General features: G+C 37.0%; 1 protein-coding gene across 2 annotated transcripts in view; it reads right to left on the bottom strand.

Moving 5' to 3' along the window:
- Window positions 1-5,904: 5,904 nt before the first annotated feature.
- eIF2Bdelta (eukaryotic translation initiation factor 2B subunit delta) overlaps window positions 5,905-13,765 on the bottom strand; it is a 35,565-nt gene continuing 27,704 nt past the window's right edge. For both annotated transcript variants that reach the window (XM_071585644.1, XM_071585645.1), the window contains 2 exons: window positions 10,696-10,876; window positions 5,905-6,385 (listed from right to left, as the gene is read on the bottom strand). In XM_071585644.1, coding sequence (XP_071441745.1) covers window positions 6,168-6,385; window positions 10,696-10,876 — 399 coding nt within the window. In that variant the 3' untranslated portion in view covers window positions 5,905-6,167. The remainder of the gene's footprint in view (window positions 6,386-10,695; window positions 10,877-13,765) is intronic.

The following is a 13,765-nucleotide window of genomic DNA, read 5'->3' as shown; positions in this document are numbered from 1 at the left end:
AGGTGATACAGTCTAGAAATATTTTACGACCTCGTTTTATTACTGCTATTCTATTATATTTTAAGACAGTTATTGTTTTGATGGGATTGTCCTTTCTGTACAACTTCAATACAGTGCAGATAATTCGGGTTCTAGTGTGTGTTAGGTAATATGATTTTCGTAAATTGACATTTATTTCTTCCTGACATTTTAAAGTTCCATTTCATTGAAACTCTGAAGTGGTGTTTTTATGTGAGTCGTTTGATTTCTTAGATACTAATAAATTAGTATTTCACAATTAATGAGCCTGTTAGAAATCTCTAATGTCTTCTTGCCTAGTATGTTGACTTTTCTTTTATGGTTTCTCAGTAGTTTGTTTTATGTTGGAAAGCTAATATTGGATGGGAATGGTGATTTAATCAACAAATTATGAAACTTTTTGGAGTATAAAGTTTTTATTTTAACAGAACTAGTGAGTAGGGTGTGTGGCTATGATTAGGCATACAATTTTTCAATTAGGCTCTTGCCAATTGTAAGGATAATTCCATGAGTTTATGCATAATTTCTTCTAGTGCTTTATCTATTTTTACTCAAAAAGGATAATTGTGGAGGTTATTGTGGGTCTATAATTAAAGCTTATTTTTTCTTATTTCATCAATGTTTTACATGTTAAATCAATGTCTGTATTGGAATAACTGTAAACCATTGAAGGCTTGATTGATATAATTTGTGAATTGCAAATAATTCCTTGCTTTTAATTCTTTTGTGATAATGGACCTTATAATGATGTAGCGGTAAAACATTTTGGAGAATTCATTTTGATAAGCTGACCTAATTTGTAGTCTTCATACATGTTAAGCATCCCAGTCCTCCCAGTTTTCAGGAACAATGATTTAGGGAGACATTCCTGAATTCAATATATGATGTTTAATATTCCCATTTAATTGTTAAAATTTGTTTTTAATGCTGTAAATGGTCATGCTAAATATTTTTAATTACTTAAAAGGTTTCAGTTATAGCATCTTTATTGATTTTAAGCTTTTCTACCATGTATACAGTGTGCAGTTTATCAAGACAATATTATGATTTTTCAACAATTATCATTAAAATAGATTATGAATTATATCAAGTTGTGTACCTTGAATGCCTGCACCAACTGAGATATTTTGAAGTAAAAACCATTTGAAAAGATGCTTATTCAGAATCCAATTTTGGGCTAAAGATTAAATGGTCTTCATGTGCTACATTTTGCTCCGGTTACTTATAAAGGATTTTATAATGGTTAAAAACGTACATTTTAATGGGAAAATGTCTTTATTTTTTTCAGAAATTACTTGTTGGCACCCTTATTTTGTCATTCTCCTATACCAGAGAGCTTTAATGAGAGGATGCAAATACCAATCGTTAGTGTGTGGTAGGAGTGAAATTACACATTTTTGCCATTTATGTTAGAAAATTACAGAATTTAGTGAAGGAGGGAAGTTGGGGTTTTGTCTGAAAATCTGAATAACATAGATTGTGAACACATTTCCGGTAACATTCAAATTTCATTTGAAAAGGAGGGGTTTCAGGAGTGTATTTATCTTAGATAAGTTCACTGCATTGAAAAAAATTTAACAACTATAATCTAACAAATTATGCCGATCAGATAATGTACTGCAGTTCAAGAATGTTTAGATAACTTTCTATTTCTAAATATATTGGTTTTTCGTGCTTATTTCCCAAATTTGCATCAATGCAACATCTTAAAAAAATACACTAAGCTAACATTCCAAGTACTGAAATTTAATACCTATCATTGACATGACTCATTTGTGTTGGTTGATTGAAAGGGAGGCAAGAAATTGGTGCTGAGACAAGTGTGTTCATATTTTTCATTATTAGAATGCAATTGTGACAATATTCTTCAATGAATTCCTCGTAAGCCCTCTGAACATCTGTTACTTGTTTGAAACAAATATCATGCTCGCCCAATCAACTTCATGCGTCTAACATTCATCTGTTTTTTCTCCTTGGTGGGTATCTGTATGTACTTGTCGCCCTCCCACTTCACCAATGTGCCTGTTTTTCATTGAAGGTAGAAAAAAATTTGCCTTCCCTGAAAATTGGGTAATGTTTAATAATCCCTGATAATTTCTTCATTTGCCATAGGAAAAATCAAGTCCAAGTATGTATAATCTAGGTGACCTTTTCGTAAAACGATAAATTGTAATTTGTAGAGAAATCAGCATGAATGCAGATAATTCCTTTAAGCTTTTAGTTTTTGTACTAGTCAATGACTTTCGTTATGAATAGTAGATAAATAATTTGCTCTTACCTGCAACAGATGCTGTACCAGCTGCTTTAATATGTATTTTTGTTGCATTGCTTAAATTTTGAATGGGGTGCAAAAGTGTCATCTGACATGGCAGGTGCAAGGCTTAATTCCTGCACATCGATGAGAATCTTCGCTTGAAATAAGTCTGAATGCCTTATGAGGAGGAATGTAGTTACGAAAATATCACCTACATATATTATGCTTCCTGATGCCAAATGTAATTTCATCCTTGGGACCATAACAATTTTTTTGTGGTAACTTATCCCAATTTTAATGTTGGTCATTTATTTAAACAGGAGCAAGCAAGTTAATGGCGAAAGCCAAGAGACAAAGTATTTGGTGTGTACATTAAAGCAATTTAGAATTGAATGTGGTTGAATGTAAAATTATTTTGATTCATAAATTGATATTAAATGAATAGGTTGGGAATATATTTCTTGAATCATTTTCTTTACTAGAAGTAATTACGTCAGGTGGCCATCCTGAGAATGCTTCAAACACCCATGGAATGTAGGCATTGTTTTTCTAAGAAAAAGCATCGTGGCCAGATTCCTAAATGCACCAAATTTGAATTGAATTGTTACTGCACCATTCCAAGCAAGAACCAGATAGGTATACACATCTGAGACTAACACTTTGTGAGGTGCCAACATTGGATGTCGTGCCTTCTTGCCAACCTTAATTTTGGTAGGTTATCACTCATCTCACCGCCCTCTACTTCTGGTTCATGATTCAGGTTGATCAGCCTATGTTAAATTCACAGTGACTGGCACTTCAATGTCTTGGCCACTAGGTTCAAGTTGCTTGCAGGATAAGGTATGTACTGGACCACATAGGTTAAATTTTATGTGCATCTGTTGTCTGAAATTTCCTTAATGGCAATGCGGAAGGAATTACCTAAATGCTAATGGTTAATTTACATCAGTGTGGAAGTTGAGAAACCTTTCAAGGAAATAATAGTAAAGTTATTTTCCAGAACCAGGATTAGTGCTCGCCCTTACCCCACTTTTCTTCTAAGTATGGAGATTGCAATTTGTGTGTTGACTTCCATCTTGATTATTCTGTGGTGATTTCATAGTCTTAGTTTGGGAAGATTTTGCAATGATTTCACCAAGTCGTTTTGATGTTCTTTCAGCATGGATTTGAGATGGGGGTAGAGGAAAAAGCCTGCTGGGGCAATGTCAGGGCTGTAGGGTGACTGAGGAATGGTCGAGAAGCTCTGGTCAGATCCGCGTGCAAGTTTCCTTTTATTCATACATTAGTACAAGCGGCACCAACTTTGCACACCCTCATGCTTATCTTTGCGGTCACAAGTCGATACATATAACTTCTAGGGATGCCAAGGTCATCAGAAACTCCCAGAATATACGAGATAACCTTCCGAAAAATTTCTGCAGCCAATGCAAGCAATCGACTTCCACCCGTGGAATAGATTACTCCTTAAAAACATCGGCCCAACAAATCTCCGGGATCTGTTGAGATACCGGCGCGCGTGTATTAAGAACTGTCATCTGAAATTGCCCCTTATCTTAATATAATATTTAAGAAGTCATTAGCAGAAGAAAGCGTGCCAAGCGGCTGGAAGATGGCTTCTGTAACACCCATATTTAAACTTGGAGACCAGGAGGCCTGCCAATATCGCTCACCTCCATCTCCTGCAAGATTCTTGAGCACATCATTGTTAGTTCCATAATGAGGTACCTCGATAGCCAAGATTAATTGATTAATAACAACACTGGTTCCGTAAAGGTAGATCCTGCGAAACTTAACTCACACTCTTTGTTCGTGATATAATGAATTCCGGTGAAAGTAATATTCCAGTTGATGCGATATTCCAAGACTTCAAAAAAGCTTTTGATAAAGTCCCTCATTGCAAGTTACTCATAAAGTTGGAAACTTATGGAATACACAGGAGTATCATATGCTGGATTAGACAATTTAAAAAAAATCGTGTTCAAACAGTCATCCTGGATGGTGTATCATCCGATACTGTCAAGGTCACATCGTGTGTATCACAGGGAAGTGTCATAGGCCCCCTCTTGTTTCTTATTTACATAAATGACCTCAGTACCGAGGTTAATAGCAGGCCCTGTCTTTTTGCTGGCAATGCAGTGATTTATGGGGGCATTTGAAGTCGCAAAGACAGAATCACGTTAGCTGACGACCTAAATGCAATCCAGACTTGGTGCGATACATGGCAATTGGAATTAAATTTGAAAAATGTGTAGTAATACATTTTTGGGAGAGGAGTAATTCCCTCCCATTTAGTTACAAAGTGAAACAAACAGAAATCGCGAGGGTAGAATCCTTAAAATATTTGGGTGTAACAATTACTCACGATCTGACCTGGGGAAAGCACATGCGAGATATATGTGGTCATGCTAATAAAAAATTGGGATTTGTAAAAAGAGTGCTGGGTAAATGTGACGAAAAAGTGAAGGAACTATGTTTTCTTGCCCTAGTCAGGCCCCACCTAGAGAATGCTGCCAGTATATGGCATCCTCAAGAGATAAATTTGATTTCGGAATTAGATCAAGTTCAGTGGAGGGGGGCTAGATTTGTCAAAAATTATGGCCAATGCAGTAGCGTAACTACTTTGCTAGAAAATTTAGACTGGGATTCCCTTAAACAGCGGCATTTACAATATAGATTAAACTTAGTAAAAACATTTAAAGATGGGTCCTTTTCCGATGACATCAAGAATATAATATGAACCCCGACGTATTACGGGCGGAGGGATCACAAATATAAGATTAGAGAGACAAGACTGCAAGACTGACAGGTTTAAAAGGTCAGTTTTTCCAAGAAGAATAAGAGACCAGAATTCTTTTAATCGAAATCCCCCACTAGTTGGCTTGACATAATAAGTATTAACCTACAAGGTAGCAACTGCGCATGGTTACACTAGTATATTTATAATTTTTTTTGCAGGTTCCCCCCCACCTTATATTTGAAAAACCCTAACCCCCTCCTCCCTTTCCTCCTGGTGCTGCACCCCCGGCCACACACCTTTTTGGTGGCTCGCAAGGTATTGATGTAGATGTAGAAACCATGTGAACCCTTACTCAGTAATCCTAGTCCAACAAAACGTTCACTTTTGCCAGCTTTTCATCCCCAAGGGCGATAGGCAGTTGATTTCACTCGCTTTTACCTGATTTACTTCCTGAAAACTTAAAAAGGTAGTTTAGTTATCTGCCTTCTCTGTTTTGTGGTAAGCCTTTCCAGAATTTAACTTTCTCCTTTCATTTTATCACTTTCCATGATGGGAATGTCAAGTTCATTCATTTAGTACATCAAATGAAAATCAGGCAAGTGGAACTTCTTACTACTGGAAAGCATACGTTTAGATACCAGATTTTAACGTATAATTTTGGACTAAAAAAAATGGGATGAAGTGATGTGGCATTTTAAAATATCAGCAATTTTTCTATGAATATTTCCTTTTTGTGAATTTCATGTTGGCACATTTGGTCAATTATTACCTAAATTCGAGTATTCTTCAATGAATAGGATGAAAGGATGGGGTTTCTGTATTTATTCCAAGTTCATTTTGTTCAACCTATTAGAATCCAGATGTGCAAAAAAGTACTACAGAATTAAGAAAACAGTAGCATTGAAGTTGGGTTTATTAGATGAAACAACCAAAACTAACTTTGAATGGCATCATTTAATTAGTGTGACAAGGAAAAACCAAACCAAATAAGACAAAAGCATCAATACACTTCCTTCCTGTACTAAAAATTGTGTCCTCTGATAACACATGACAGCTGTACACTAAATTTGCAACATGATAGAATAAGTGAATATCAGTTTTTTGAAAGTTTCAACATAATATTTATATTTCTCTTAGTTGATCACACACAGCATGGACCTAGTGCCTAAAGGTTATTGGCTCTGTAGGCCGCACACGCAATACCACTGGAACACTTGTACAAGGGAGTACAGCTAGTTCAGTAGCCACTGCAGTCACTAGTTCAGGGGGTGTCACATCATAGCTGAGGTTGAGAAGGGTCAGGTTATGGATAGATCTCCAATCTGAAAGAGGGCCATCTTCACCACCCAAGAGCTGTGCCAAGCCATCAGGTTCACCTGGACAGAGAGAGAGCAAGGGCATTTTTTTACCGAAGAGAAAATAATGCAGGTATTTAATGTACAACCCCTTCATGGCTCAATAAACCCTGATGACAAATGATAATTTAAACTTACGCCAACTTCTTAAGTAATGGTAAAGATAATTCCTAGTAATTACTCTTTGGGAGGTTTTAGAGAATAATGAACTTCATTATTCAAGCAAATGTTTTGCAATAGGAAAAGTAAACTTTTGATACTACCTATATAGTATTTGCAAATATTTGGTTTCCATATTGGCCTATGCTTTGTTGCCCGACTTGAATATTGCCCTCAGGGCAGATGAGTGCCAGCTCTACATTTTGGCCATTTAATATAGATGCAGCCACAGGTCATGATTGGTCCACGGTGTAGGGAAATATGTTGGAGCCTCCTGATTGGTTGCCATGGTGCTATGTGATTTTTGTTCCTTCTCTAACCTTCTGCTGCACCAATTTCCACACGTTGAGGGAATAACTGGAATCTCTATTGATATTCTGACTCTCCATCCCATCTTTCCATAGCTTCTTTAAAACCTTGGTCCCAGTAACCGACAGAATAGGCAGGTAACTTTGTTCCATCGAATTTTATTGGGTGATGCATACTGATGCTCAGTTTGTGCTAGCATCCACCTACTTCATGTACGATGGACAATATTTCGAGCAAGCTGATGGAGTGGCCATGGGATCTTCACTCTCCTCAGCCATTGCCAACTTGGCTCTGCTTCACCCAAAAGCATTTCTACTGTTGTGTTGATGGCACCTTTGTGATTTGCTCACATTGAAAGGATGCGCTCAACCGATTCCTACCGAGTACCTGTACCTTAATGGAAGGAGCCACCATCCCACCCAGCAGTGAGCAGTGCTGAACACACTATTCCACCAAGAGAGGGCCATGGCTAACAAGAACAGTTTGCCAGGTGAGACAAGCCACTTCATAACAACCTTCCACCAAAATGGATATAATGGATGCGATATTTCCTTGGCCCTTAAAAAGTCGTTCAACCCTCGGGTGTGCACCACGCACGAAGAAAAGAAGCCAATAGTCATGCTTGCCATATGTATCCTTGGTATCTGGGAAGACATCCAGAATATTAGCACAAAATCAAGGCTGTCCATAATACACCAGGTCGTGTGCATGTAGAAACATTTGCATTGGATAGTCACGGTGGACCAATGAGATGAGTAAAGGAACAGAAATGACACCAACGGCTGGGGCAGGCGGAGAAATCAGCCATCGCTGAAGAGCATTGGCATGGAGCCACTCCAAAATATTCGATGGAACAAAGTTACTTGCCCACTCTGTTGGTTACTGGGACCAAGTTATTAAAGAAACTATTGAAATACGAATGGGGAGTTAGAATTTCAATATAGATTCCGTCTATTCCCTCAGCAATGTGTGGAAACCGGTGCTGCGGAAGGTTAAAGAAGGAAAGAAAAGAACAGCACCATAGCCATCAATTGGGAGGTTCCAACATCTTTCCCTCCACCATAGACCAATCAAAAGTCACCTGACTGGCCGGCCATATGTGCAAGTATATAAGACAGCCTAAATGCAGAGCTGGCACACATCTGCCCTGAGGACGGTTCTAAAGTCAAGCTTCGTAACATCAGCCAAAATGGAACCCCAGACCTGACTAAACTTTAAAATTGTGCAGGAAACAGAAACAATTGCTACTGTGCTTCCCCAAGTGGCAAAATTCTCCATACACCAAATTTCACACTCAGTAGAAGTTATTTTGGATGGGTAGTAAAAGCCCCTACTGTCTCATGAAACAATAGTTTGAAAACCCTGCAGCATGATAATACACTTTTGGTAATTGCACAACTGTGAGGATAGAATTTTGGTTATATTTTGGCTTCAACATACACATTATTTATGTAGAGTGCTTGAACACACTGTCGCCTCGATTGAGATAAAAGGAGGAATGACTTAACCCCTTCCACGAGTACTAACTAATAGATACTTGTACTTCCAAACATGAACATAAGTAATGGCCCATCAGTACAGACAAAACTTTGCATAAAGTAGTAGTTCTAGGAGAGGCAACTGCCAGCTATTGTAATTTGCACCATTAGGGATGGATGGGAAAGAAAGGGTGGATAGAAACCCAGGGTCAGCATTAGCCTACTCTTGTTGAAAGGCACCAAGGAATCCGCAGTGAAATGTCCCATCTGATGGATGCCGCACTCACTCAAAGTGCTCAACGAAGGACCTCAAGTAGAGATTGGGATACTACCGAAAAAATCTACTGCCTCTGGGATTCAAACTTGGGTTCTAATGGTGGGAAGCCTGTGGATAGCCACTGCACCATCCTAATCCCCCCTTTGCTTAAATTAAAGATTTGTAAGCAAAGTTTCCATAGTTACAAATATCTATTCCATCTATCAAAACAATATAATCTCACTTTGTGCGCGTTTGCTTACAGCATATACAGAAGAAGAAGTGATTTTATAGCTATTTCAGCCATCTATTCATCCAAATTCTAAGGACTACTACATTGTTATTAACTATCATGAAATGAAAACAGAATCACTAAGTATTCTTGCAACTGCAAAAAAGGAGTAGGATCTCCATGAAGACCTAATTCAAATTCACTCTATGTAAAATATCATGAGCATGGCCATAAAAGATGTATTTCACTTGCATCAATCAAATAGCTGGAAACCCTGATAGTACCCTACATTGCCAAACCCTAAATGTTATCAGGAATGATTTGATGGGAATCATAGGGTCCAAATAAATCAAGCAAAATCAGTAATAAAGCTATTAACGGAACAATAGTTCAACAATGAATACTACAGACAATTGGGTCTCCTTTATCACCACTCCTTGCTGACCTTCACATGAACAACTGTGAAGAAAAACTATTCAGCAGTCCCTAATTTATTACAAAGAACATCACTGTTGGTTTTGTTACATAGACTATATCTTTGCAATATGGAAAGCACTGAAAGGCATTCAAGACAATTTTGTGAATACCTTAAATTCACAATGCAAAGAAATCAATTTCACATGTGAGAAAGAACATAATGGGAAACTCAATTTTCTAGATATCACAGCATAGAGAAGGGAACTGGGTTTTGAATATGCGATCTTTCATAAAAATTCCACCACAAACCACATCATCCCCTTCAACTACCACCATCACATACCTCAAAAGTTATCCACTTTTCATTTCCTGCTAAATAGACTGCTATACATACCTCTCTCTAAAAGTAATTTTGTTCAAGAACTAAAGATGATAGAAGATATTGCAGTAAAAAATGGATACAAAGAAGATTTAATAGAAAAAATACTACACAAAAAATGTTCCCTTATAATAATCAATCTTTTGTTTAAACCAGTTATTATGGATGCAAAAGATTACTTATGGTGTAGACTCCCTTATTATGGATTGATTTCACCAAAGATGGCCAACCTCTTTCCTAGGGAACAATTTCAGATAACTTTTTAGAATGTGAACCTAAAATCATTCACGAGTACTATGAAAGAAAAAGTGGAAAACTAGGAATAAAAGTGGCATTTATAAGTTAACTTGTAAGAACTGTAGTGCAATCTACATAGGCTAAATGGGAAGATCATTGAACACATGAGCAGAGGAAAATGAATGCTGCTTTAGGACATGTGACCTAGCGAAATCTCACTTTGCCAAGCATCTGTGACAAGAAAATCATGGGAACAATTTCAACCCAGGACTGATACACCAAGATGGTGCGGGGGCTAACGTACTGGCTTCCCACCCAGAGGGCCTGGGTTCAAATCCCGGCGGTGTTGAATATTTTTCAGAGGTATCTCCATCCCTACTTGAGGTGCTCTTGAGGGCACTTTGAGTAAGTACGCCGTCCGTCGGATGGGACGTTAAGCTGTGGACCCGCCTTTTGTAAAGAGTAGGCTAATGCCGACGCCGGGTTTCTCTCCACCCTTCATCCTTTCCTGTCCATCCCCTATGGCACAAATGATCTCAGCTATCGGTTGCCTCCCCTAAATACTACTACTTCAGTATCTTGTAAGCATTAATCTTCATAGCCATACTTATGTGTAGTCACGTCAATACTTGTGCCAAAGTCTTGACCCTGGCTTAGCAGTATTTAACTATTCTATTACCCTCTATTAATATAAATTGGAACTGAAATGGTAATTGCCTCTTAAGTCATTGAAGAAAATACAGATATAACCAACATTGAGAAATTCGATGGCAAGATGAGCTAATCTGGTCTCAATTCAAGAGTAAATATCATAATCAAATATCAATGATAGGATAAAATTAAAACAATACAAACAAAACTCACCCATTTCATTGTAGACAAATGAATCTGACTGAACTCGTTCACAGAACTTGTGGGTTTCACATGCCACTAACACTGGCACATTGTGTGCATTAGCCAGCAAAGCAACCTGAGACACACCAACTCTGGACATGACATACCCATTGGACAACAATGCATGGGCCCCAAGTAGCACTTTGTTAACCTGTAAAATACAGAGCAAAGGTAGAAAGGTGAAAAAAAATTTTGCTAGCAACAGATATAACCACTGACAACTGAGGAATACTAAGTGATGCTGCCTTTCTGATCTAATTCAACTTCATGTAGAAATGTATAGACAAGTAAGAAAGCCAGCAACACAACACAAATACAGGTGTATCTTCCTTAAACCTTTGTAACCATCTATATATGTCAACCTTTGCCCAACACAAGATTGGATGAACACATCTAATATAACCTTAAAAACATGTTCCCCATCTGCTCATTTGTTGGAGATAGTTCTGCATGACATTCACTTTTATTATTATGCCATGTTTTAGGTTACTCATTGCGAACTTAAAATGTCTTTACAAACATTTTTAATGTTTAAAACTGTTACAAATGTATGATTAGTTTGTCAATAAATGTTGCAATTCTTGCTCACTGCAAGAGGTGATGTGCAGGCTGTATATTACTGTAGATATATCATATCTGAGTATTTTACTATAGAAAAGTTTCACTGTTTTCAACTTTTCCCAAGAACAAACTTTGAAGCCGACAAATCACCTGCAATTGGGAAACAAATGCTCTTTAACCTGCAGAGACTGTGACAAACACTAATGCTGGCAGAGTAGGCAGACCATCCTTGGGAGACAAAAATCTTGGACAACTGAATGGCCAGTGTCATTTCATTTAAAAGAGCAAAGATAAAAGTATTCAACATCATGTAGTTCTCAATGAGATGAAAGCTAAGGTGGACAAAGTGAGAACAGCATTTATTCTATTGTGAAACATGTTCCTATCATTCTGGTTGGCATCCAAGGAATGTTTTAAGAAGTACCATATGGATATAAATGTTCAGATATTTATAAATAAAAGTTCAAACAAAGTATACACTCATATCAATTAAAGCACATCATAAATACTTTTTATGAGAATAGTCGTAACAAAAAACCTCAATGCTTCAAATACAAAGATATATAAGGGAATAAAATTTAATTTTAAAGGGGAATGAGTAGCTGGACATGGTGTCAAAATGAAAGTGATTGCTCGTGCCAGGGAGGTAACAACTCTGTAAAAGGTACAAACCTGGAATGCCTGTATATATTAAATCGATAATAACAGAACCTGATGTTATGGAAGAATAATTTGAGGATTACTAGGACAGGTGGGGGTGAAAGAACAACAATAAAATGTCTTCATTGTCAAGATTTAATACTTAACAGTATCTTTTTCTAACTAAGACCCTTTTTCAATGTTATGTAAATGGATGATTTCATTTTGACAGTGATCTGATATCAAACAAAAATAAGTCTAATATCAGTTTGCATACTGATATTGGACCTATTTTAGTTTTATTAGATATTTTATGAGTATATTGAATACTATAGAAAATCCAAATATTGCTATTACTTAACAGTCTATAGTTTAAGCAGGTATTGGATGAAAATGCTAACCCCTACATTTCTTAGCCTCAACTAGCAAGACAATATACTATAATCAACATGTTTTATACCCTGAAGATAACAGAAAAGGGTGTTAATGAGATAAAAATAAGTAAGAAAAAGAAGAAGTGCAGAAAACATGGATGGATGGTATCTCATATCCTTGAAAGAAAAACTTTCTGCACGAAAACACCCACTGATCCAATGGGTGCATGAAAAACCAGCAAAACTAAAGACAGAGCTAATGCTTTACAGGTGAATTGTAACAAATACATTTCCATCATACAGAAAGGGACACAGATAAAATTCTCTGGTTGAACAAAAGACATTTTGTACTGCCAGCAGTATCTTATGAAACTCCCTTCTAAATAATATTATCAAAGGCACATTTCTCATGACTGACTCAAGGTTATTCTATTCTCAGCAGGCAATGGAAGTTTATGACTTATTGTATGTGTCTTCAGCAAGTTATAATAACAAGTTTGTTGCTCCTTCGCGTATTTGTTTGAAATAATTGGAAAAGACAAAGTCATTTAAAAGGCACTGTGACATTTTGGTATTTAAAACTTGATATAATAAAGTATGTGTGTAGCAGGTTTCAGAAATCAAGGTTTACCCTGGTATTTAGGTATGTATTTAGTTATGTGATCAGAAATTTGTATGTTTCAGATGAAACTAACGCTTGAGGTGCCATAGACTGGTACGGGTAGGGAGTGAAAGTAGGAGATAGGTTTGTGTGCCAGAGAAGGGGAGATAGAACACATTTTAAAGAAATAGGACATCAGTAAATGCATTAATTGAGAGGGTGGATTAACTGTACAGGTATGCATGCTCGGAAAAGACCATGGGGTAATTTTTGGAATGGGATGAATATGGAGGAGGGGACTGGTTGGGATAGTAAGGGTACTTAAGAGTGGTACAGGTCAACATTTTTCGAGTACATTGAATATCATAGAAAATCCAAATATTACTATTACTGAGCAGTCTATAGCTTAAGGTATGTATTGGATAAAAATGATAACCCCTATATTTCTTAGCCTCAACTAACAAAACACTATGACATCTCAAACTACATTAAACTGTCTTCTATTCTCCATACATACTTTCTTCCCCTTCATTCCATCCATTATGTCTATCCTTTTCTTACCCTTCCTCATTCACCCAACATTATCCCCTCTATATCACAGTCCTCAACACCCCATTGCTCAAAATGCTTTGCATCCACCTTCCCGACTCTTTTTGACTTCTCCCAACAATACCTCATGAGGGTAATCCCAGAAGTACCTGACCCAACAAAGAAAACACAAAATTTTTGGAAAAAATGTATGTTTTCCAACATAATCTCCTTTCAGCTCTATACACTTTTCCCAGCGATTTTCAGTGAGTTCGATACCCTTTTTGTAATTAGAAGTCTTGCTCCTCAAAATAGCCATTAACTGCCAACATCACTT

The sequence above is a fragment of the Hetaerina americana genome, unplaced genomic scaffold (assembly GCF_022747635.1).
Source record: "Hetaerina americana unplaced genomic scaffold, ioHetAmer1.1.p SCAF_2, whole genome shotgun sequence".
Lineage (NCBI taxonomy): Eukaryota > Metazoa > Arthropoda > Insecta > Odonata > Calopterygidae > Hetaerina > Hetaerina americana.
Note: the sequence above shows the minus strand (reverse complement) of the source record. Positions and strands in the feature narration are given on the sequence as shown.